The sequence below is a fragment of the Phycodurus eques genome, chromosome 5 (assembly GCF_024500275.1).
Source record: "Phycodurus eques isolate BA_2022a chromosome 5, UOR_Pequ_1.1, whole genome shotgun sequence".
Taxonomy (NCBI): Eukaryota; Metazoa; Chordata; class Actinopteri; order Syngnathiformes; family Syngnathidae; genus Phycodurus; species Phycodurus eques.
Genome location: NC_084529.1, coordinates 31,187,423 through 31,213,675, shown reverse-complemented (window position 1 = coordinate 31,213,675; position 26,253 = coordinate 31,187,423). Strand labels below are relative to the sequence as shown.

The 26,253-nt window shown below is 40.5% G+C and overlaps 1 protein-coding gene across 7 annotated transcripts; it reads right to left on the bottom strand.

Annotated features, from left to right (window-relative positions):
• Positions 1-704: 704 nt before the first annotated feature.
• Positions 705-24,405, bottom strand: ferry3 (FERRY endosomal RAB5 effector complex subunit 3). Of its 7 annotated transcripts, none has more exons than XR_009768525.1 (15): positions 24,284-24,400; positions 23,528-23,716; positions 21,716-21,861; positions 19,878-20,059; positions 18,838-18,937; positions 18,600-18,724; positions 18,252-18,358; positions 16,474-16,671; positions 15,105-15,233; positions 13,960-14,028; positions 13,671-13,873; positions 8,184-8,241; positions 6,243-6,310; positions 3,163-5,069; positions 705-3,042 (listed from the first exon to the last, which is right to left on the bottom strand). XR_009768525.1 is itself a non-coding variant. In XM_061676307.1 (15 exons), exons 2-14 carry the CDS (start codon positions 23,706-23,708, stop codon positions 4,977-4,979), a joined length of 1,659 nt encoding a protein of 552 aa, XP_061532291.1. In that variant the 5' UTR covers positions 23,709-23,716; positions 24,284-24,401; the 3' UTR covers positions 3,027-4,773; positions 4,950-4,976. The 7 variants fall into 7 exon arrangements, 6 of the variants coding, with proteins under 6 accessions (XP_061532291.1, XP_061532292.1, XP_061532294.1 ...); XM_061676307.1 differs by having other exon boundaries at positions 3,027-4,773; positions 4,950-5,069; positions 24,284-24,401; XM_061676308.1 differs by having other exon boundaries at positions 3,027-3,364; positions 4,950-5,069; positions 24,284-24,401.
• Between the last annotated feature and the right edge of the window lie 1,848 nt (positions 24,406-26,253).

Below are 26,253 nucleotides of genomic sequence, written 5' to 3'. Positions count from 1 at the left end.
CAACGCGCGCGAGTTTAAGTCACGATAAAGATCATATTAGACGCAATTGAAACTGACGTTTCGCGATTTAGGTATTACCACGTTTATATTTCTAATTTGAATTGAGATACGGGAAATGGACGTTTGGTTGAACAACCTGATCACATAGCAATTTACGGTATCAATTATTGTGACGTGACGTGGGAAGAAGAAACAAGGACATGTGGACGACGACAGTACCTACAACCAGGCACGTGCACACATCGAAGGGAGCTCGAGCCCCTGCCCTTTTTTTCACCGAAAGAAAAAGGGTCCTTTTTCAGGGTGTTTTTTTGTTTTAAATCCTCAGTGGAATCTTACATTAAAAAAAAAAAACATTTAAATTGCATACAGGTAAAGACTATATTTCTTCAGTTATTAGTTAAAATGTCGATCTTAAAGCAACATAATGCAGGAAGAGGCAGAGTTTTATTACACTTCTCACACAGATTTGTTCTCAAACTATTTCCAACACTTTTAAGTTTGTGTAAAAAGAACAGAACTTGAGGACATACCATTTTCATTGATTTGTGAAAAAAATATATATAATTGGACATAGACTTTCCACCTGACAGTGACAATAAACACGAATACATAGTAAAAAATGAAAAAAATTTTTCTTTTTTAAAAAATGAAAAATGTTTTTCTTTTTTAAAAAATGAAAAATGTTTTTCTTTTTTTCGGAGATAGTCTTTCCAACTGACAGCAACAATATACACGAATACATAGTTTCAAAAAAAATATATATATATATCTTTTTTACTTTTTAGTTATGGACATGAGCACGGGGGGAGCTATATCAGTACTTGTACCTTTGCTAGACATTTTGTACACAAGTATATTTACTTGTAGTTAAGTACAGAGCGTGAGTACCTTTGCCATTCATCATTTTCTCGGGACCAGTGTCGGACAACTGGGTCCCCCAAAATGGCCAGGGCCCCTTGACAGTGTCAAGTTTTTACCCCGTTCGTTAAAAAAGGGAAGGAAAGGGTTGTGACTTCTTCGAAATAGTGATACATCCTCAAAAATAGATTGCTTCCTGTAAATTGTCAGTCATTCAATTTTAAAATAAGTGCCTTGCAACTTACAGTTGATGGTGCACATTCACGATGACATCTCGTTACATCTGCGTAGCCTACATACAGCGATGCGGCAGCCGATCATGTCCAAGCGGGCCAGGTCTCGCAGAGAAACGCCGTGGGATTTCGCCGTGGGAATGCCTGCGAAATGGCACGTTCCCTTTCCGGGTGTTTCGTCTTTTGTCATTTGTTTTGTCTTTTGTAAAAGTGTTTTGGCTTTTGTCGTTTGCTGAAATGTAAAAGTCTTTCACAATTTGTGCCATTGTTTTCCACTTCCAGGCCGCCATACTGATGAGACCAAGATGAACCTCTAAGGCCAAAGTATGGAGAAAGAAAGGACCTGCTTATGATCCAAAACACAGAAGCTCATCTGTAAAGCATGGTGGAGGTAATGTCATGGCATGGGCTTGCACGGCTGCTTCTGGAACAGGCCCACTAGTCTTTATTGGTGACATAACTCATGATGGTAGCAGCAGAATGAAATCTGAAGTCTACAATTGTCTGGCAATTTACAGAAAAATGCATCCAAACTATTCGGGAGAAGCTTCATCACGCAACAAGACAATGACCTAGAACTCGCTGCCAACACAACAAAGGACTTCATCGGGGGGGGGGGGGGGGAAGTGGAAGGTCTTCGACTGTCAAGTCAATCATCGGATCTTAACCCAATAGAGCATGCATTTTACCTCCTGAAGAGGAGACTGAAGGGCGAAACCCCCAGAAAGATTTGACATGGGCAGCAGTAAAGGCCTGAAAAAACATTTCAAATGAAGAACGCAACATTCCGGTGAAGTCAATGGGTCGCAGGCGTGATGCAGTGATTGCAAGTCAGGGTTATGCCACCAAATATAAAATGTTAATCGCTTCGGTAAGTTAATTGAATAGTCTGTTCCAATACTTTTGCTCAGTTGAAAAGTGGGAGGCTTCGAACAAAAGGTGCTCTGTCCTGAGTTGTTGAACACACTCAGATGTAAATACCATGAAAGAAAAGCTGCAATTCTGAACTTTTGTCGCATATTCATCTTTCGATCTGAAACCCAAATATCTTCAGTATACAACAAAAAACAAAGGAATTGACCTTGTTGTCCCAATACTTTTGGATGGGAGTGTACTTTTGGACTAAAACAACGCTTGCTGTAATGTTGGTTTTACATAGTTAAAATAATTATACATTTCAAAAGGGGTTAAGGGAGTTGGGTCATGGTTATTTTTGGTAGTTTATAAACACAATCTTTAGCTGTTGTAGCTGCTTTCATGCAATGACGTAGCTGTGAAAGTAAACTGCACTCATCATTTTTCAAGCACATAAATAGCACACACGGACTAGCTATAGTACTGAATAGACGATGTGTGCTGTGTTTAAGGAAACCCAACACTCAAGACCACTGAGACCAATTCTAAGAATGCTGAACAGAACTTTATAATTTCATCATTTCTCAACACGGTAGCGTGATTTATCGTGCGAACTCCTAACTCGACGTTTCCTCTGCACATCCTGCTGACTGTGTTTATCACGAAAGAAGTGATGCGGTGTTTGTTTTAATTTTCTTACGGTGACTATAGCCCATTGTCATCAACACACCCTCGATACTGACGGCCAAACTTTCTGTCAAACTGAAGAGATTTCACTCAAACTCAAAAGTGTTGACAAACCCATTTAAAAAGTGCACAAAGGCAATTCCAATCACTTATATGGATTAATAATACCGTTGGAGCGGTTCTGTGCCCTTGGCCAACTCGTCAATTCAGATTGACACACTGAGCCTGACAAATATAAATCATAATCATATCAAGCGGTAACTCTGTGAAGAGATTTTCTTGAGGAATTAAGAATTTGGTGTTTCAATATGTTAATGTTTTATCAAAAAGTAAATGTACAGGCAAGTAGGTATACATGGATATTTTTGGAGAAACAAAAACACTGACATCTGTATGAACTGGAGCTCTGTGGTACAAGACAAAAAATACATAATCAGTACTGTCGACCTTTTTTCTAAAAACATATTTGTATTCAAGAACAGTGCCACCTGCTGTCATGAACGTGGAGAGGAGGGACCAAACACACCTAAGCAGAATGATCCTCACTCGGGCTCACTGCAATGCAGCATTAAAAAGCTGCATACTGCTCATCTTTGCACCAGTGCAAATGGTCGATTGGGAAGTTGAAGAGTTGACATCACTTGTCTCTGCAGGAAACCTTTCGCCAAGACATGAAATGACCAAACAATGGCACCTTCAGATAGGACTGCTTAATCCTACTGCCAGACCTGCGTTGTCATCACAAGGTCAAAAGAGCCACAGGTTACGTCACGTAAACATATAGTTTATAGTGTAACACCCATGACAGCTTCCTTTAAGAACTAGACCATGCCTATTTCAATTGTGGCGCATGTTCAAAACCTAGAAACTATAGTGTCGACTTAGCTTCGTATGACACACGATGGCCTTGTAAATGAATAGCAAAGTCTGTGATAAAAGTGTAAAAAAAAAAAAAAAAAATACAACATTAAAGGGACACTGTGTAACATTTTCAGTTTCCTGGCCAAAATCAATGTCCCCATTTATATCTGTGTCATCATTGGTGTATTATGACCTCTGCTAATAATATGATAAATTCTCATAAGCAAAGATTTTTAGATGTATTTATACATAAGAGCGGTGACCCAGTAGGGGAGCACCATGACAGTCTGTCATCTTGAAACTGAAGTTGTCGGCTTTCACCTCAACAAGTAAGTCGACGCTGCCTAAATTAGCCTAAAGCTACCCATCTTCATTGGGTTTTCTAATATACGACGGCTACCGTTGTTGCAATACGTGTTTAAAACAGGTTCTACAGTGCATGATTTGTTTGGATGGAATATGCAATTTCAACGCTTGATGGGAGTAATTCCTACACAGTGTCCCTTTTCAAACGATACATTTCGTAGTCACACTTGGCTGCAGCTGCAGAGGGAGGTTACCGTTTTTGCCTCTGGTGAGTCTCCAGCACAAAGCCAAACCTTTGTAGCGGTGTTCATTTATTTTTTCCTCTTTCATTACTGATGACAACATAGTGTCGCTTTAGCCATATTGTACTGAGCAGCCAGGACATTTTTTTTTTGTTTAGTGTCATTGTAAAGCAGTCAACCTATTTATGCACTTGTATGACCTTGATCCCTCCTCACATCAAAATACGTTATATATATTTTATCATGTACCATATTTACATACTCATACACAATGGTCAAATTGTACGACGGTTATGACAATTATAACATTACCTGTACAATTAATAAAGGTCCGACGATGGCCACAGTTTTACTCTGGAACTGATTAATTCATATTTTATGTTCGAGAAAACATTTTGAAACCACCCGCATCCCCAACTGTCTTCATTGGAGGTTCCACTGCATTTGTATGAAAGCCATCTTCCGAGATGATGTATTTGCACTGCCTACCAGCAAGATGAAATTATAGCACTTGACGTCATTAGATGCAGTATTATACTGGAGCTCCAACAAACAGCGTAAGCTCCAGATAGCAGTTCAGTTCTGAAGAAATGACATAAGCTCCCGGTTTGTTTGCTGATGTCATAAAAGTCTGTCAGTGGCACTGCACCCTGGAGGTTTGAAATGATAATTGCAGCAGCTGCTTCGGCGAGCTGCGGGACCCAGTCGTCTTTCAGTAAGATATGCAGCTTTAAAGAGAACACAAATCAAAAGGCTTATTAAACTGCTTTAGGATCCTCACTTATCTGTAAGCACTTTAGGGTAGAGCCAATGGGGTTTTCTCATGTCCCCCCCCCGAAATTTCAGACTTAAAACACAGCAACGACTTTAAAAAGACGGGGAAAGGTCATCACTCGTCCTGCACCTTGAGAGTGTGATGCATCTGTAGCCCTCAAGGCCTTGAGGTGAGTGTCAAGGTGGAGGAGACACGGAAGATCTGAGGCAGCATGTTGCTTAACTGGTAGAACATTTCCTCTGAAATACTCTGTCAACATAAACGACACACACATACGCAGCCAGTGAGAAATGAGGCATGGTATTCAGTGGCAAGGGTAAAAAGCTGAAATATTAGCCTCACATGAAATTGCATCATGTATGGGGAGAGGTGATAACAACTTTTACTGAACATTGAGGTATTTTCCTTGTGGGAGGGCAGTTAAGAGGATGCTGACTGATCTACGTGCGCATAGAGTCACTCAAAGGCACCTGTCAAATGAGAATGTCAAGTACTGATCGATACACACATCAACACACAACTCCGCAGTGTATATTTAGTTTCTTTGAAGGCAACAATGTTGTTTCAGGGGAGCTATTTCCAATCCTGTCTGAGCACGAAGCTGATTCAGTCGGAGCTTTTGATGCCTCTGGTTTTATAGTCTTACGGTGTCAACAGTGCTACATGCTATAGGCTCAGCTGTCTCCCAAAGCACGCAGCCCATAGGTATAAACATTCTGCAAAGCCGAAAATAAAATCTCATGTGTTACAAGGTGGGCAGGTCCAAATGACTTTTTGAGAACGTGGAGTCAAATCATCTGAACCTTGTGGCGACATGTTTCAGTTGTTAAGACACAAAAATGGGTTGCGGATTTCAAGGTAAATTTATGGCAGTAATGACTGCTGCATGTGAATCCCGATGCTTATCACGCATGTACGTGGATGAGTGTCCAAGCTTACATTTATGACACAGTGTAAACAGGGGCCAAGACAAACTTAGGCTTTCTAACCTATGATTTATGGCGGGGTTTTAAAACACTCAATAGTTATGTGCGTCAAAGCCAGGTGTGCCTGTTATGATCTCGCATACATACACCTTGAGTGTACATTTGGCTTGAATTCACAGGGAGCTTTTTCTGGCAGCCAATGATTAAATGGGAGCTTGCGCATTGACTTGTGTCAACATGACATTTAACGTCAACCGATTGTTGCTTTGTTCACACCACTCAACTTTGATTCAGGGAACCTTTAAGTCATTATTTCCACACAGCATAAGCAAGATAGTCTTAGAAGACTGAGGAAAAAGTGGAGGTTGGCACATGCGTTTGCTGTGAAAGTTGGCAATGATCATTTGACTCTGATGATGTCACCTGATGCTTACACATTGGGTGGAGAGATGAAGGCTGCACAACTGTGAAATAAGACGATGCACATGCATCTCACCTTTGGCACGAGAAACTGCACCGTGCGCGATATGCCTCCATCCCATGAGGCCATCTCCATCATGAAACCTGACAATCAAATGACAATGAGAGGGAGCCCCACCCACAAAAACAACCCACTAAAATGATGCTCCGTTATCTCTGATGCTGACAACGTGTAGAGCTTTGAAATAAACACACATTAACAGACTGAAAGGAATTTGAAAGATATGCAAGGGCTTTACCAATCACAAGAAAAGCATTTGGATTTATTTGTAGACTGCGCAACGTGTGCCAGAGCTGAAATGGTGCACATCTTGACATTCGTGCCAGTCTGCCTACTTGGCAGACCGCTCTATGCCAAGCTGGGCGGTGTTGGCGCAGCGAGGGTGTTTCCTTTAGCTTCTGCCCGGAACATGACAATTTGGTGACTGAGGGCTCTATTTTCGTTTTCATGCAAGCGCAAGACTTGAGGGTGTTTTCCCCTTTAATGCTAAACAAAACAAGTACATTAGGAAATATTTAGACTTAATAATGTTTTTGTTTTTGTTAATCCTTTGACAAAACAACCTCAGATTTCTTGAGATTTCTTTTGCTTCAGTTGGTCACCTACATGTGTGCATAATAACTGATCACAGTGATTTTATTTTAAGGCGCAAAACTACCGGTAAGTCACAGGTATTTGGAACTGAAAAATGTATTATTGTACAATACAATTAAATCAATTTATGAACACGTAGGGATTATTAACACTCCATTTTCTATATGAGCATACAAATTCTCAAAATTATCCTGAGTGCCCACCACCACAATAATTTTTGTACAGCAATGTATTTTTGCAGGCTGGATTGAACTCCCTAGCGGGCCGTTTTCGGCCCACAGGCCACATGTTTGACGCACCTGTCCTAGCCACATTTGTGTGTAGTTAGCCACAACATCATTTGTGTTTATGTGGCCAAACCTTGAGCCGCACTTAGCCAGTCTTTGTCACTGGGAAGCCAATCTTTTAAGGATGTGGGCCCAATTGAAACAACCCAGTCATCAATCAGGACTATGTCTTAACGATTTGGGAAAATACTCTAAATACCAATTTGTATAACTAATTCATTTTAAAACAAATATTGCGTGCAATTTCTTTTGGGGGGAGTTTATCTTGAGTATTATTCAGACATAGAATATATTATTCTACAATATGACCAACACAACACTGGATACAGGCAACAAATAAATAACTCTTTCCTGCAGGCCAGCCCTAAATGTTATGATGAGTTGATATGAATAACAAATCTTTTTTTTTTTTGTAAAAAGAAAAAAACCTTTCATCAGAGCGGGGGTAAAAATAAACCACTAACACGATTCCCATATGACAGAATGAGCGCGGACACTTTTTTCATGTAGGGCTTTTGACACGGGCGATTTTGATTTGCCAGCGTGGCTAACGTGGGCAGTATTCACATCGCCACATCCTGTTTCAATTAGCCTTCGGTGAGGCGAAGAATGGGCAGCGCGAACATTGAATTGAGGTAACATTTGAGGATACACTTGCTAGAAATGACAGTAATAACCGCACATGGTAACATTATTCTGTTGCTGCAGTGTCAAATTCTAATCTTTGCTGCAGGGCTGCATTTTCTTGCTGCCCTTAGTCTCTTGAATAGAAATTGTCTCCTTCCCATGGGCAAAAGAATTCCCCCACTGTTGCTGTTGTTAGCCTGACAAAGTTCTCAGAGATGTATTCAATACAGCATTGTTTTAGCAGCTACCAAGGCTTTACTATTTTTAAGCATAAAAGGAGACAGCAACCAAATCGTAGCAAGTAGAGCCGAGCCGAGCAGAATCGGTCTTGTGGAGAAGAAAAGTGACATATGTTTTAAGGATGCAGCTCCAACAAAAGCATTCAATTTGAAACAAACAAAAAAAAAAAAACAATGAATACATAGATCACATTTTTAAAACATTGTACCTTTTACACATTTGAAGACCAGTTCAGCTCTCTTCAAACACCACGGTATGGTCATTTCCTGTAGGGAGAGAACAAGATAAAAAAATTGCGAAAGCAAAACAAAAACATGAGAAACACAATCCAAATTGTGTCGGTTTCACTTGTGACATTTCACCAAACTGAGTAAGAAGACTTTTTTTTGCATTTGTAGCACAGTATGAACACAGACCATGACTAAAACAAGTTAACACGATCACAATATATATTCAACCTTTACTGTGTGTGTATATATATATCTCCATCCATCCATTTTCTGTACCGCTTATCCTCACTTGGGTCGCGGGTGCGCTGGAGCCTATCCCAGCTATCTTCGGGCGAGAGGCGGGGTACACCCTGAACTGGCCGCCAGCCAATCACATGGTACATAGAAACAAACAACAATTCGCACTCACATTCACACCTACGGGCAATTTAGAGTCTTCAATTAACCTACCATGCATGTTTTTGGGATGTGGGAGGAAACCGGAGTGCCCGGAGAAAACCCACGCAGGCCACAAGGAGAACATGCAAACTCCACACAGGCGGGGCCGGGATTTGAACCCCAGTCCTCAGAAATGTGAGGCAGATGTTTTAACCAGTCGTCCACTGTGTGTGTCTATATATCAAGATGGCAGACACTCCCCAAGGTGATTGACAACAACCAGGCCAAGATCCTGTGGGACTTCCAGATCCAGACTAACAAACTAGTGGCGGCCAACCAGCCTGACGTAGTGATAGTGGATAAACATGAAGACAGCAGTCGTGATAGATGTAGCAATCCCGAGTGATAGCAGCATCCGGAAAAAGGAACACGAAAAGCTGGAGAAATACCAAGGATGTGGATGGTGAAGGCAATAGTGGTGCCCGTAATGATCGGGGCATTAGAGGCAGTAACCTCCAAGCTGGGAGGATGGCTCCAGCAGATACCAGGAACAACATCGAACATCTCCGTGGATGCCTCCCTGGGGAAGGTGTTCCGGGCACGTCCCACCGAGAAGAGGCCCCTGGTACGACCCAAGACACGCATGAGATACTATAACTCCCAGATGGCCTGGGAGCACCCCGGGTTCCCCCCCCCCCAGAAGAGCTGGACGAAGTGGCTGGGGAGAGGGAAATCAGGTCTTTCCTGCTTTAGCTGCTGCCCCCGCAACCCGACTCCGTATAAGTGGAAGAAAATGGATGGATTGGATGGATGGAACATCCGACATTTCTGTCCAGAAGAGCGCAATACTGGGAACAGCTAAGATCCTGCGCAGAACCCTCAAGCTCCCAGGCCTCTGATAGAGGACCCGAGCTTGAAGGAGATACCACCTGGGTGGGTGAGAAAACATTTTTTGTTTTGTTTTTTTAAATTGTGATCAGATTGGTGATCAATTATCGGTTTATTTAATCTCGGTGATCGTCCCCAAAAATCCTGATTGTGTAAAGCCTAATTTAAACCACAATGCAAAAGAGCATGATGTGTAATCCATTGCTCATGATAGTTGCATATGTGCAATAAATAAACATAGTTCATAAACCACTTGAAAATGTTACTTTGAATGTGCTTATCAAATGCCATGGCGCCACCCTGCCATCCACCACAAGTAAATTCTCAAACTCGGGGAAACATTGCTGGTGTGATGTCATGCCTCAACATGCCCTGTACACTTTCTCTACTTCCTTTTGATTCAAGTCTTTTTGTTTTCTGAACGGAGTCCTTTTAGAACCTTGAAGACTCAGGAACCAGATGAGTTCTAATTGATAGCTTCTTGTTTCACATCAAATCAGTGGAGTTTAGCGAAGATGGCTATATGCAGTACAGGCTTCTCCTTGTTTGTTGACTTTGATTGAAGTGGTATGTTTGTCTGAATTACAGACTGGAAGGTGCCTCCCCTTTTTTGTTTTTATTTTAACTTTGGGAGCATTTGAGGAAATAGAATACAAAAATAAGGACTGCAATGCAATCGTAACCTACATTACACTTTGAAGTGCTTTTACAACAAGCTAGAACAATTTTTTTTTCCGCCCCAAAACATCTGCCTTCCACAAAAATAAATTATAAATATAGCGGTTGTTTGTCTATATGGGCCCTACGATTGGCTGGCGACCAGGCCAGGGTGTACCCTGCCTCTCACCTGAAGTCAGCTGGGATAGCCAGCTGACTTCAGCTCACCTGCAAACATAATGAGGACAAGCGCTATAGAAGATGGATGGATGGGTCTAATGGTTAACAGGGTTGATAACGTTAGATTACCTCATGTGTGTGTGTGTGTGTAAATATATATATATATATATATATATATATATAGTGAGAGAGAGAGAGACACAGACAAGCACACACATTTTCCTAGTGAGGAAAGAGTCTAGGCTTCCCTGCTTAAGCTGCTGCCTCCGCGACCCGACCTCGGATAAGCAGAAGTTTTTCTTTTTTTTAATAAATCGGCAAACACTTCAACAATTCAATTTTTTTCTGTCAATATGGGGTGCTGTGTATATTAATGAGGGGAAAAAATTACTTAAATGATTTTAGCAAATGGCTCCAATATAACAAAGAGTGAAAAATCTAAGGGGATCTGAATACTTTCCTCACACACTCACACACACACACACACACACACACACACACCGGCTGAAGTAAGTATTTAATACGTCAACATTTTTCTCACTAAATATATTTCCAAAGGTGCTATTGACATGAACATTTCACCAGATGTTGGGAACAGCCCATACATAAAAAATAAAGTAGAACAAAACTAATGCAAATTAAATTAAATGGAAACATCCTGACGGTACCTCAAGTGATGGCTGATGCTTTTAACAACTACTTCATTGAATCTGTGTCAGAAATCTCTTCTCGGTTTGCAGTAGAACAAAGGAAGGAATACCCTGCATTGTCTGCAACGCAGTTCTTCACTATTACAAATATTACTGAGACCAAAGTTATCGATTTAATTCATTCACTCAAACCATCTAAGGCAAAGGATGTTTTTGGAATGGACACGAACATGCTCAAAGATCTCGGTTCAACTCTTGCTACTCCTATTGCCTCAATCATTCATCTTTCAATTTCATCTGGTCACTTTCCAAAGGCCTGGAAATCTGCTATTGTTACCCCTGTCTTTAAATCCGGTGACTCAAATTGTCTGAATAACTACCGACCTATAAGCATTCTTCCGGCCATTTCCAAAGTTGCAGAAAAACGGGTGTCAGAGCAGATTGTCCATTATTTAAACAGCAGCTCCCCCTCTCTCCACGCCATGCAGTTTGGTTTCAGATCCAAGCATTCCACTGAAATGGCTACATGCCTCTTCATTGAGAAAATAAAATCTTCTCTCGACTAGGGTAGAGTTGTAGGGGCGGTGTTGTTGGACCTCAGGAAAGCTTTCGATACAATAAATCACTCTGTTCTTCTTACCAAGCTCTCGAAATTTAACTTCTCTCACAAAGCTGTGAGCTGGATTGAATCAAATCTGCATGACCGAACACAATCTGTATCAGTTAACAACTAAAGATCAGAGTCTCTTAGGCTAACCTCTGGAGTCCCTCAGGGATCAATATTAGGCCCCCTTTTATTTCGTCTTTATATCAACGATTTGCCCACTGTTTGTTCTGAAGCAGAGTGCGTAATGTATGCAGACGACACGGTTTTCTTTGTTCATGGTCGCTCCAAATATACTGTTGCTGCTAAACTCACTAATACAATGTCCTGTGTCACAACTTGGTTGCAGGAGTGCTGTCTACAGCTGAACATTTCTAAAACTGTAGGCATGTATTTCACTAAAACAAATAGAGTATCACTTGACCCCGACATACTTGTTAATGGAGAAAAAATGCAAATTGTCAGCCAATACAAATATCTTGGGTTAATAATAGATTCACAGCTTTCCTTTAAAGCCCATATTGACAAATTGTGTAAAAATATCAAATTAAACCTCGCAAATTTTCGTGCAATTCGAAATGAAATGTCAACTGAAGCCGCAAAAATTTACTTATATTCAATGATTCTTAGTCACTTTAACTATTGCATAACCAGTTGGTCCCAGGCTGGTCAGAATGCAAAAATGTTTTTCATTTTTTGTTATGATCAAATGATTTGTGGTTTTATTCTCTCTAAATAGTATAGTAAGTCTTTATGTATCCTGTATTATATTTTCTTGTAGATGTATTTTACTGTTTTTTTTACATCATGGCCAGGGGACTACAGATGAAAACTAGCCTTCTGGCTAATTCTGGCTTTTTTAACCATGTGTATTTCATGTGTTTTATGAAATTGCATTGTCCCCTTTCAAATAAACTGATTTAAAAAAATAATAATAAAATAAAATAAGCTCAGAAATTAAGTTGTGTGTAAAAATGTGAAATGACACAGGGAAAAAGTTTTGAACACATGAAGGGAGGTGCAAAAAGGCATGGAAAGCCAAGAAAACACCTAAAAATCAATCAATAATCAAAGAGAAATCCAGCCCCTTGTCCTTCAAAGCTGGAGGTGGCGGAAATGAAGATGTTGAGGTTCGCTCTCGGAGTGACCAGGTTGGATTAAATTAGGAATGAGTTCATCAGAGGGACGGCCAAGGTTCGATGTTTTGGAGACAAAGTTAGAGAGAGCAGACTTCGATGGTTTGGACACGTCCAGAGGAGAAATAGTGAGTATATCGGTAGAAGGATGATGAGGGCGGAGCTGCCAGGCAAGAGAGCGAGAGGAAGACCAAAGAGAAGGTTGATGGATGTCGTGAGGGAAGACATGAGGGCAGTTGGTGTTCGAGAGGAGGATGCAGGAGATAGGCTTACATGGAAAAGGATGACGCGCAGTGGCGACCCCTAAAGGGACAAGCCCAAAGGAAAAGAAGAAGATTGGACATAATAATCTGGAAACAATAGCCACCATTGAGGCGATGATTAGTAATTTAGTGATGTGATAATCAGTAACTGTGACTTTGTCGATTGGCAAGCTCCGCTCTGAAATTTCCACGGCTGTGGCTAGCTCGCAAGCGGGGATAAATAGGACGCGGAGCCGCGGAGCTGGCTGCCCGCGCAACACAATCTCGTTTACTCCAGGGACTTCCTGCGGTGCCGTCTTGTGCCTGCAATGCCACCGCCATTGAGGTGATGATTAGTAACTTAGTAACGCGATGATTAGTGATTTTAGTCAGCCTGGCTAAGCATCGAGTGGAGCTTTTCCTGTGTCTGTACAGTTTGAGCACTCATGTTTTTTGGGGGGGAATTCTAGTTTCATCTTCTCGGGCACCTGTTAATATACCCTCAGCAGGCCGCCCAAGTAAAGCCTATGTAGGGGAAACACTGCACCAGCCAGAGATTAGTTAAAACTTTGCCTCCAATCTAGCTACATTCTTGCTTTTTTATTATTATTATTATTATTATTATATTTCCTTTGTACAGTATCGTTTGGTAGGGTCTGTTAATAGCAATAATGGACTTATGTGTAATCATATACTGTTATGTCTTCGGCTACATGCACCTTCCAATTACCTCTGACATGTCATGCACCAGCAGCAGCGGGATGGTGATGGTGGTTACATCATGTGTGCAGCAGACCTTCAGAATGTTCCTCAGGCCCATGATGGCCGGGTCCCTGGCTGTGATGTTCCCTGAACGCACGTTGTCGTCCACACACAGGTGGAAGATGACATGGACCTCGGACAGGTTGGAGTGACGCGAGACATAGAACTCACCTTGGCAAAGAGACGGCGGTGAGAGACACATTAAGTAATCCAGTTTGGTTGTGAAATGACTACTGAATAATATCAATAACATTTACCTGCCAAGATATTCGAAGGATTTCTTTCAACATTTTTACTTTTATCATCATTTCCATTCCTGGGGAGCTCTGCAAGAACATAGATCTAAACCATCAGGATGTTGAAACGATAGATCATTAAATCTATAAATGGCCTTTATGAATGATTAACACTGTCTGAAAAACTGTATCCCTCATTTCAAATACTGTATAAACTTGTAAAGTAGCTTGTACTGACTACATGTACTCATCCGGCAGGTAACTTTAGTAGGAAGTAATGCAGCATCAGATGTCCAAGTGGCACTACGTGGTATAGAAGTGCATCTCAATAAACGAGAACAGTGATGGGCCGCTGGCAGCCCGCGGGCACGTAGCACTTCCACAGGTTCTTAACCATTAAAGAAGTGCATAAAGACGCTGTTAACTAGGGTTGAATCTGTGGCACTAGTGAGTCGTTCAAATAAGGGCCAAATCCTTCAACACGAAGGAGGAGAAATTATCGCATCATTACAGTACGAGTAATAACTCGCTAGCATAGCCAGCTAATGCTACCTTCTGTTTAACAATCGACAGAACTGACGGGGATATTACTGTCTGTGTGGGTGGCTGGGTGAAGTGGGGGGCACCTTTTCCACGCTTCTTTCCCAAAAATACAATTGGCAACGGTTAGTTTGCTGTTCAGCAGTTTTGTGCCATCTTTGAATGTTAAGTGTTTATGCACATAAGCCCTTTGCACTGGGAAAAAATAAAACCCTTTTTTGTTTAAGAGTGGCTCTGTTACACATGCATTTGAGCATTAATATTTTAAGGCACTGTAATGTACATTGGTTCAATTTAAAAAAAAAAAAAAAAAAAAAAGTTAAATCATGAAATATGTCACTGTGTACTGTGGAGGGAATCTATTTATTGAGTTTCACCTTTTCTGAAATGAATGAAGTTTTCCTAGATACTCCACGGTAATTTAAGGGAATGCACCTGTATTTGTGTACTTTAAGCATTATTTAATAAGGCCAAAAGGTGGAATTACAGTCAATAATTGTATACAGTTGTATAGTCATCAATTTTCACCAGTAGACACTATCCACAAGTCACTCACCAAGCATACTTATTATTCTTGGAAAATAAAGTATGTGTGTGTTTACAAAAAGAGCAATCAAAGGTCTCACCAGGTTGACCTTTTTGCTTGCTGCTTCGCTGGGCTCTGGCATAGAGCACCACCTGCTGCACCTCCTCTAGCTGCTCCTCCAGGCAGAGAAAGTGGAAGTCTGTGCACTCCTTGGCCACTGTGGCGAAATCTACGTCAACACAGTGATAGTCATTACATGATGCCTAAATGACACTATCCTCGCTACATGAAATTAACACCAGGATTATCCCTGAAATTGTTTCCATAAACACATCCCAAAAAGACTCAAGAGTCTTTAAATATGAAATTCAAAGAGAAGAGACTTCTATTGTGACAGTGAAGGGCAAACTAGTAGGACCATATTTGTGCTTAAATACAACACAGCAGTTCGAGAACTACTGTGATGGAACATTAACTGTAGAGGGTGTGTTAATTAATACACCGACATTAACAAAAGATCAAATATGCAGCATATATATCATGCAAGCAGTGCTGGGGAGTAACATGTCATGAGAGTATGTAGATTAATTACAAAATGTATGTAACGGTAATTCATCACATTACTGGGAGAAAATGTGTCATTAAATTAGTTGCTTTAGGAAATTTCCATGATGACAGTTTTAGTTAGATTTGAAAAATAGCTGCAAAAGGTCAGATTTTTTTCCCCCCCATATCACGACCTTCTGAAACTGACGCTTGTGATTGGCTCTCTCTGGTCTGCTGTGGTCTCAAACATACGGTGTGACCTCAAAGCGCCACCTTGTGATACAATCTATTAGGTTTTTGTTTTTTTGGGAGATTTTGAAAATTTTAGACTCCATCCATCCATCCATTTTCTGAGCCGCTTCTCCTCACTCAGTTCCAATTTTGAACACATCAGCAGATTGACTTTTGACCAGTTTCACCTTTATAATTTTGTACTTTTTTATGGAACATTCACTGATCTACTTTGCCATTCATACATTCATTCATTCGCTTATCCTCACGTGGGTCGCGGGCGTGCTGGGGTCTATCCCAGCTATCTTTGGGTGAGAGGCGGGGTACACCCTGAACTGGTCGCCTACCAATCGCAGGGCACATACAAACAAACAACCATTCGCACTCACATTCACACCTACGGGCAATTTAGAATCTTCAGTTCACAAATATGTGGTTAACTCCAAAAATAATGATCTATGGTTTTAATCGTTTTTTTTTTTTTTTTAGAGAGGAAACAAAAAAGGGCCCTGTTATGCAATCATCATTTTTTTTTAAATGCAATCAAAAGTAATTAGTTACATTACTTTGAGAAAATAATTGCAATATTTGCACTACTATTACATTTTCCACAGGGTAACTTTTAATTGTAACAAACTACATTTCCAAAGTAAACACTTGCTGTAAATGACTACCATTTACTGTAATCTAACCTCTCTTGATGCCACTGTAGGAGTTGACCCTGTTGTCAACCAAAAGTACCAAACCGCAAAGTGACGAGGAATAGAGCGAAAGGGCCGTTTGGAGACGCCGTAACTTTGCTCCACTGCTGCCGTGACGTCTGTGCTTACAAAAGTCCAACACATCTGCCCGGACCAGCCGCAGGTTATGCATCGTCTTCAACTGCGCTCCTAACGAAAACAAATACAGCAAATTGGGTACAAAATTGTCGTTCATCAACTCTATGGTCTACAAATGTCAATAAACATCCCATCCAACATGGATCGATAAACATCCTGTTAAGTGTTTTATATTTGGAGCATTTTTCCACAAATAACATTACTTGATCATCTAAAAATAAGACATATTACAATACAAACTAAAAACATGATTCAACTACTGTATTGTGCAGTAATACATTTCATTTCTAACTTGCTATCTTTCTTCCTCACCAACTTGCCATGTCTGCTATGCTGGCTTGGTGGCTTTTGGTAAAGTTTTGGTGACTTCAACCTTGACTCAAAGTGGTGTCATCGTCAAGTCACAGTGAAAGATAACAACCACACAGTGCAGCGGTATCCAAACTACTGTCCAGGGGCCATTTGCGGCCCGCCATCCATTTTTTGTGACCTGTCGCATGTAACAAAAATAACAATGATCACGGCCGGTAAAATTAGGGTGCCCGGCCTCGATATATTGCCATGTGGTTTTCCTTGTCTCCCGCCTCCAAAGAAACCCGAGGACAAGAGAATTCACTCTGGCTGGCCAGTCTACTACTCTTCTTCCTTCTTTTACTGCGAAGCCACGCTGTTGTAACACGTGGAGAATGTAGCTTGGCATCGTCTTGCTGAATTAAGCAGGGACGTCGCGGAAAAAGATGTGGAAAACCTCTACGTACCTTTCAGCATGAATGGGGCATTCACAGATGTGCAAGTTACTAATGCCACAGGCACTACCACACCCCCGTACCATCACAGATGCTCGCTTTTGAACTTTGCGCCGATAAAAATCCTGACGGTCCTTTTCGTCTTTGGCCCGCAAGGCACAACGTCCAAGATTTCCAAATACAATTTGAAATGTGGACCTCCACTTTTGGTGAATTCAAACAATTCTGCAAGGAAGAGTGGGCCAAAATATGTCCAGACAGATGTGAAAGACTCAATGGCAGTTATAGAAAACACTTGATTTCCGTTGTTGCTGCTGAGGATGGCCCAACCAGTTTTTAGGTTTAGAGGGCAATTACTTTTTCACACAGTGCGACTATGTGGCTTTGGATAGTTTTTTTCTTTATAAAAGAAATCACCATTTAAAAACAGCATTTTAAGTTCACCTGGCTTATATGTGTCTGCTATTTGCATTTGTTTGACGATCTTAAATATTAAAAGGGGGGAAACTGCCAAAATATAGGAATTTGAGAAGAGGGCCAATACTTTTTCACTGCACTGTATATAGTAGCTCATCTGTAAGGACTTTGCTTTGGTACTGCAGGGTCTGTCCCTCTGTGGACAACACAAAATGCCAACTTGTTGTTGGAGGGACATTCATCTGCTTCCTGACAAGTGTTCAGGTGCCCTTGAGCAAGGCACCGATCCCATCCCCTGGCTTATGAGGTGCAATACTATTTGCGTGCCCCTTTTACTCTGACATCTCGCCTTCCATGCTGGTATGTGTGTGATCTGATTCTCGGTTTGGTGTGATTATAATGAGTACCAGACATACAATACATTCAAATACTTAAAATACTGATGCTTTGTCAAAGCGAAGCACTTACCTAAATGAATAGTGAAGCTTTCTTCCAGTTGAGGCTGCTCCTCAAACATCCTGCCTCCAGAATCTGAAGGTTCTGACAGCTGGCTGGGCTGTACCTTAATCTCCTCACTAGATATTAACCACGCAAATTAACAATAATAGTATTCATTCAAATTGAAGCTTTATATTATGTTATACTTAGACGTGTACATAGTACTGTATAAACACTCAGCAAATGGAATCTGGACGTTTCATAAGGCCTGGAATTGTGACAATGCATTTTAGAAATATGAACACAAAGTATTATGTATTATGCCTACAACATTTTTTTTTTTTCCTACTGTACACAAATAGATGCAGACAAACATACTTAATTTGGCTGCTGTTGTTGGATTTCTGCAGGTCCTGGTGCAATTTAATGACCCACTCTTGATATTCTTGCTTTTGAATACAAGTCACTTGCTTCAGTTCAGTGACCCACTTGTTCTCCAGCACCTGTTGAAAGCAGACAACAACTAAGGAACTTAAAAGGCTAGGCCTCATATTACATGATCACATAACTACTATTTGTACGACTGTAATAGCACTCCTCTATAGTACATTTATACCTGCTGTGCATCAAAGTGCTGGGAAGCTACTGCATTTACATCATGGTCACTCAGTGTATTTCCCAACTCATGCATCACCTTGTCCATTTCTGCAGCTTGTCTAACATGCAGGAGGGAAAGAGCATTGAAATCAATGAAGAGAATACATGCAAAATACTGCCTGGCTGTTTTCTCATTTTTTTAATGCAGAGCATTTATAATTGTGTTTTCATTCAACCTAATTTCTGCCCTGGGACTTGAGTATTGATTGTTTTTTTTTACTTGAGTTGGTTGTCACATTTCTGTGGGGCCACTTATGTATGACTCGTGCACTCACTGTAGTTGTCTCGCCATGCTGCACTATTTGCATATACTGGCCACTCATGCCAGAGTAGCATCTGCTCCATTTGCACACTGATTGAGGAGTATCTGTAACATTTGCACAACCGACATTGTCCCAGATGATCGCACTACTGGTGCTGACTGGCAACCGGCCCAGGGTGTATCCCGCCTCTGCCCCAAAGTTACCTCAGATAAGCTACAGCTCATACTTGACCCTAATGAGGACAAGCGCTCTAAAAAAAAAAATGGATGGAAGTCAGAATTTTCTAAATCCTCAATTGGATTTTAATCCAAATAAAACAAAAGTGGTTAGGAAATTTAGGAAAGTATTTTGTATTTCACTTTGTTCACGTGATTGATTTGTACAGTGGTCTATCCTCAAAACTAATATTCACAGCATCAGGGTGAAGCACAAAAAAATGTTGACTCTATAAATTTTAAATCATAAATTAGAGAAAACATTTTTGTTTGACAGACAAAATACTATTGTGTGGAGGCAGTTGGCATGAAAGTGATAAGTCAACCTTAATTTTGTTCGTCTAAAAAATGTTCACGTTTTTATGAATTGTGTGTCAATCAGACTTTAGGTAATATCTAAGTATTTTTTTGTTTGTTTTTTATACATTTTCAACTAAATGGAGAGAGAATGTAGCAAATTCTGTTTTTAAATGTACAGTACATGGGGGAAATCGGGGGACTCCATCGCCTGAAACACTAACCTCTCTTGTATCTTCTTGATCTCCATGTCTCTCTCGCTGATGAGCTCAGAGATACGGACAAAGTAATTGTGCTCCAGGTTGAGAAGCGTATCAGAGGCAGGAGAATGGATCAACTCGTGGTAAACATCTGCAAAATCTTCATCCCAGCAGGGCTCCTCGGGTCGCGCATGCTCTAGCGTGGTCTAAAATGGTTAGAGACAAAAGAAAATGGAAATACAAAATGAAACTTTCATGCTCCTCTTCAGCGTTCGAAATAAAAATGTCAAACTTGGTGAAAGTCGCCAGGGAGATGTATCTTGTGAAAAATGGGACCTGTTTCTGCAGTAGTGACTTAGAAATGTGAAACACCAATAGACATTGCGACTTTTGGAGTGATGGCAGGGCATGTTGTGGTGGGCCCGACGAGTTCTGGTGGCCCTGTACCAACCAGTACTGGCCCCGTATATTCATGATAGAATTAGAATACGATAAGTTTGAATGATTACACATTCATACACAATAGATTACGGTAACTCATAACTCTCCCATACAAATCGACTGATCGAAAAGCCCCTCTTTGAATAGTTCTATATACCATTGATACCCTATTTACTATTATATATTTTCGTTTTGATGTTTAATTCATACAACATGATGTCTTGGAATTATATCACTATTCTAATATACAATCACGTCGTGACAATTTCATTTACAGAACAACACATTACAAGAAATATCAGGTTTTGGGAGATTTTAACTGAGTTACTCGAGGAGATTTCCAAGTCAACGACATATTTAATGTTCAAAATTATGAACGTTTTTTTTCCTTCCCCTCTTTCTCAAATATTCTCTGATTTTGAATTTGATGACTGCAACACGTTCCCAAAAAAGCTGGGACAGGATTGTATAGATTGGATAGTTACCGCACGGACAATAGTTTAGGTTTTGTACTTCTTGGCCGAATGGCTTCTCTTGCATACTACTCTTTTCCAGTGTCCAGTGTACACAATTGCACCTGAATTGTTGTAAATTTCCGTATTGTGAGACTAAAGGGGTGACGCAAAATAGCGTGCACAGAGAATTCCCTGATAGTACCTGAACAGCTGGAAGCAGTAAGCTTGGGCGACTGTTCAATGTGCACATGCCATTTTTTGTTTTTTGTTTTGTTTTGTTTTAGAAGATAAACATATAATGCATATTATGCGTATGTGTGTGCGTGTTCCGCAATGCGACAGAAAGAGCATGAACTGCGTTTAAAACAGTATTGTGGCCTTTAATTTCTCTTTGAGGCAAATATGAGCTTTCATTTTCAAAACTAACTGGTGCCCAGAGGCCACTGCATGTGTGCCATTTCTTCTTCTTCTCCTCCTCCCCGTTCTTCTTCTTCTTCTTCTTTCTAAGTGTGCTTATCATTCTTTTGTTTGAAACTAAGTTGTTTGTAAATGCTCAGCAGAATCTCGCATGTTAATGAGTTTTCATGCAACACCTTCCTGCAGATGTTACACAATATAAGCATTATTTTAAAAAATAAATGGTGTATGCCCACTGAAATACAAGGGGGGCTCGTCATTTGAAAAGAATGCAGCTCATGTTACGTTTGTATTAACAGTGTCGTAGTAATTTTAACAATGCAAATGAGAGTGAGATCCCTTCTTTAAAAAATTAATTACACTTGTGAAACAGATGGAATTAGAGAACAAAAAGTCCTGTTATGCTCTGTAGTTTAGGTAGATAAAGGTCGCATACAAGATATTTTGTTTTCACGGACCCCTTGCAATTCCACCATAGACCACTAGGAGTCCACGGACCCCTGGTTGAGAAGCACTGCTGTATACAACACACAGCGATCTTGTCCTCACCTCTACATAGGCTCTGGTCCACGCACTGGCGAGCTGATTTACATCGACATGTCCTATCGTGAGTCTTTGCAGGGCCAGTTCTGCCTCTCTGTCGTAATCCAAAATGGTCTCTTTCTCGATGAAGTCGGACAGGGACACTTTTAGTTCTGGGAGGGAAGCATTTCAAGAACGAAAATCATTTCACACTGTGAGAAGTGAGCTGTAAAATGGTTACAAATTGGAATCTTGTCGATACTGTAGAGACATCCATCCATCCATCCACCCAAGTTCGATACTCTGTGTCCTCATTAGTGTCGCAAGTGAGCTGGAGCCTATCCCAGCCAACACTGGGCTAGAGGTGGGGTGATCTAGCGCCGCTACTCAAAGACTAAACATGTTTCAATATAAAAAAATACAATTAACAAAAAATGTAAATGTATCTAAAAAAGGATGACTGACTTATCAAACTGTAAATATGTTTTTATGAGTCACTGATTTCTCTTATGGTAACTAGAATTGATGCTAACTAGAATACTAAGTTAAAGGCACTGAAGATGCCAACATTGCCTGTTTGGTTGCTTTGTGCCAAGAAACCAGTGAATACTTGAGTTATCCTTGCTCATGCTAACTGATGGAACAACAAAGAATGGGGTAAAAGAGTTATTTGTGAACACATACATTTGATCTAATAATGCTAATGTACAAATCCCGATTCCAATGAAGTTGGGACGTTGTGTAAAACGTAAATAAAAACAGAATACAAGGATTCGCGAATACCTTTCAACCAATATTCAATCCGCTATATGCGGAATGTCTCGTGTTACGACTAACGAGGAAGAGCTGACTTCCTGTGTATGCTTTGCTAAAGACCATAACTAGGATTGATTACATTATTGTTTGAAGCTGAACTTGCTCAAATGTTTGTTTTCTTGTGCTCATGTCTTTGGACAAACTTAAATACATGTACTGTATATGATTTATTTATACAAATATGATATCGTGCATGTAAAGCCCAAACAAAGTCTATAGTCATCTTTGGTGGCTCTGTGGGGACATCTTGTGTTTAAAAAAAGACATTGTGGACGGTTAAAGTTCCTACGGGCGCTTTGAAACCCTTCCCCATTAGAACAAGCGAAGTGGAAGTGCTTTTGCCTGATTTGCCGAAGACAGAAGTAGTTTGCGCATATACCCCATTCCATACAGTACAAATACAAGATATTTAATGTTAAAACTGATGAATATTATTTGTTTGCAAATACTCTCTCAATTAAATCTGCTGCCTGCAACACGTTCCAACAAATGCTGGGACAGGGGAAACAAAAACATTTAGAAATGTTGAATTTAAAATTGAAAGTCAAGTCGTTCAAGTGCAATGAAAAGCCACACTGTTTTGGAAACTTGCACAACAGAGTTGGGGAAACGTTTTTCAAGGATATTTGATTTCCATTTTAGAGATACTGTGTTGTGCTGTTATAGCTGCCCAAGGTGAGTCAAAGGTTGAGAATACATTGTTGTATGGAAATGTATTCCATGACTTCTTTTGTAACTGGGATAGTTTCTTTGCTCTGTGCTTTCATTTCAGAGTAAAATGGGAAATTGAACTTCCTAACTTTAAAATGTTAAAAAAGCTGGAAAAATTGGGGTTCTACAACTTTGGATCGGTAGTGTACATACGGACAACCATTCACACTCTTCATAACTGTCAGTAAGTGTGGTTTGCACGCACCCTGCTGTCACTGGTCAGGTCGCTGACTGAACAGGTGGTTACAAAAACGCAATGGGACTAACTATTGCCATTGAACAACTGGTTTCTAGCAAGAGAAGACATCTCACCGTTTTCTATGTAGCAGGGTATTTTATGTAGCAGCATCAGACGTCCGTGATGGTCACTGATGTTCTCCTGAACAGGGAACTGCAAAGGTACTTTGAGAACACAGTTGTGTCTCCCTGCCTTGAATTCAAACACAAATTCCTTTTCAGTCTTGCTACTTGCTTTCCCTTTGATTTTCTTCATGCTCTCGACTATAAAATAAAACAAGAACAGCAGAGTTAGAATGGAATTAAGTGGGGTTGATGATGTTTTGATTTTTATTTGGGGTTTTGTGTGTGTGCATTGTGCTCTCTATGACCTAATCTGGGCGACTGTATTATTAGCGCTCATTTCACACACACAATATTAGCCAGTTCAAAGTCAAGCAAATCCTCGTTAAAATCAAGACAAGCCAAATTAGAAAACAGGAAACAGCAACCTCTTTATTATAAATGAATGTTCGAATGGTCAGTGACTTCTGGATCATTGCAACATGATTACCAAATATTATTATGACTATTATCATCATTATGATTGTTAGTGAATCTAAGTTAAAACAAAAACCAAAAAAATGCCCGTTTTAATGACACTAATATTGTATATACTTGGGTTTCTATTCTGTCCAGCTTGTGAGACATGAAGCTCCACGTTCGCGAGTAATTTAGCTCTTCTTTTTTTTTTTGATATTCTACAACGAAAGACAACCTCGTTTTTACATTGACAAATCGCTTATGTTTCTCTGTTTTGTGGACATATGAGAATAAGATGCATTTATTTACCCGTATAAATTTTGCTTCCTGTTGGTTCAGTCAGCTGACAGCTTCTAGCTAAGCGTGTGGGAGCAAACGCACTTTCGTCTTTTTCTTTAGTTGTTTAACAGTACAACTGAATATTTGACACATTCGTGAAGTCAATTAGGTTGAATTTATTACCCGTATTTATTTAGCTAAATTTTACTCTCGCACACGATTGAATTAATTTTTTTTTTTTTAAACAAATGACCATAAAGGTATTTTTTTCCCCACGGGCACTATTGCCCCCTAGTGGTCATAAATAACGGATTTCCAAGCGTCAAATACAAACTGACGTCCATCATCTTATTACAGTCTTACCGATCAGTACATTTTTTTTAATTCACATTCTAATGGGAAATTTATTAATCCTACTACCCTGCAAAATTTGTAAAAATGAAAACCACGATTATAGTCTGCCCAAGGGAACTAAAACGTAGTTTAGAGCAGGGATAGGATAGCCAACCAGCGTGCCGTGGCCCACAAGTGTGCCGTGAGCGTTGATCAGGGGTGCTGTGGGAAAGTACCCATCTGCACTTAATTTGTCAGAAAAATTATTATTTTGTTTGAATTGAAAATAAGTATGTTAATCTGTCCATGCCAGCAACGTATTGTGACAGGCAGAACAAATAAATGCTCTTCCGTTCGATGGCAGAAGTTACAATAAACGTGGAGCCACCTCGTACCGTTTATACAACTGAATGAGTCATTGCTTGCTGCGAGCTTTGTGTTCAATTAAACTGGCCCAGATTTCACACAAATTCAGTTTGTATGTAAATAGAAATGAGATCATCATTATTCCAGTATTGATACCTTTTGTGACAGTTTTGTTTGGTGGTGTGCCTTGGCTCAATAAAGGTTGGGAAACACTGGTTTAGGAAGTTAATGGTTAACACTTGAAAATAAGTATAAATGAATATTATTTTAAAATATCATTTAAAGGAGATCGCACTAAAGTATATGGTTTTTCTTTACATCTGGGGTGTCCAAACATAAGGAAAATTCGAAGGATCCATGGGCCACTTTGACCTTCTTTTTATTTATTAAACACGCTAAACCAATCCATCAAGCAATTACATATTATTCATATTATAGATATTTTGGGGGAAACTGCTGCATCACAGCTTTCTGTTGAAGGTGATAAGGCTAATTGTTTAGGATTTTTCAGGATTTGGGGGTGGTCCATGGCCCTGTATCTCACAGGACTAGCTCTACCCCTGCACATTCAGAACCAAAACAAGAGTAACCTACAGTTGAAACCAGAGGTTTACATCCATCCATCCATCCATTTTCTGAGCCGCTTCTCCTCACTAGGGTCGCGGGCGCGCCGGAGCCTATCCCAGCTGTCATCGGGCAGGAGGCGGGGCACACCCCGAACCGGTTGCCGGCCAATCGCAGGGCACATAGAAACAATCAACCATTCGCACTCACAGTCACAGTCACGCCTACGGGCAATTTAGAGTCTCCAATTCATGCATGTTTTTGGGATGTGGGAGGAAACCGGAGTGCCCGGAGAAAAGCCACGCAGGCACGGGGAGAACGTGCAAACTCCACACAGGCGGGCCCGGGGATTGAACCCGGGTCCTCAGAACTGGGAGGCTGACGCTCTAACCAGTCGCCACCGTGCCGCCGGTTTACATACACTACATAAAAATAGTCTTTCCTCATGATGCCATTTAGTTTGTGAAGTGCACCAGTCCCCCTTGCAAAACAGCAACCCCAAAACGTGATGCTGCTATCCTGTGGGGGTGCGGTAAATAATGTATATCGCTTGAGGAAAAAAGTCTTTTAACTTTCCCATGATGCTACGCAAAGAAGCAGTGTGCTTAGTTCAAATACATCCACAGGTGTGTCTCACATTAAGTCAAATGCTGGCAATAAACATGTCAGAAGCTTCTTAAGAAAGGAAATCGTCATCTGGGATTTCCTAAATGGTTAAAAAGCACCGTAATCTAACT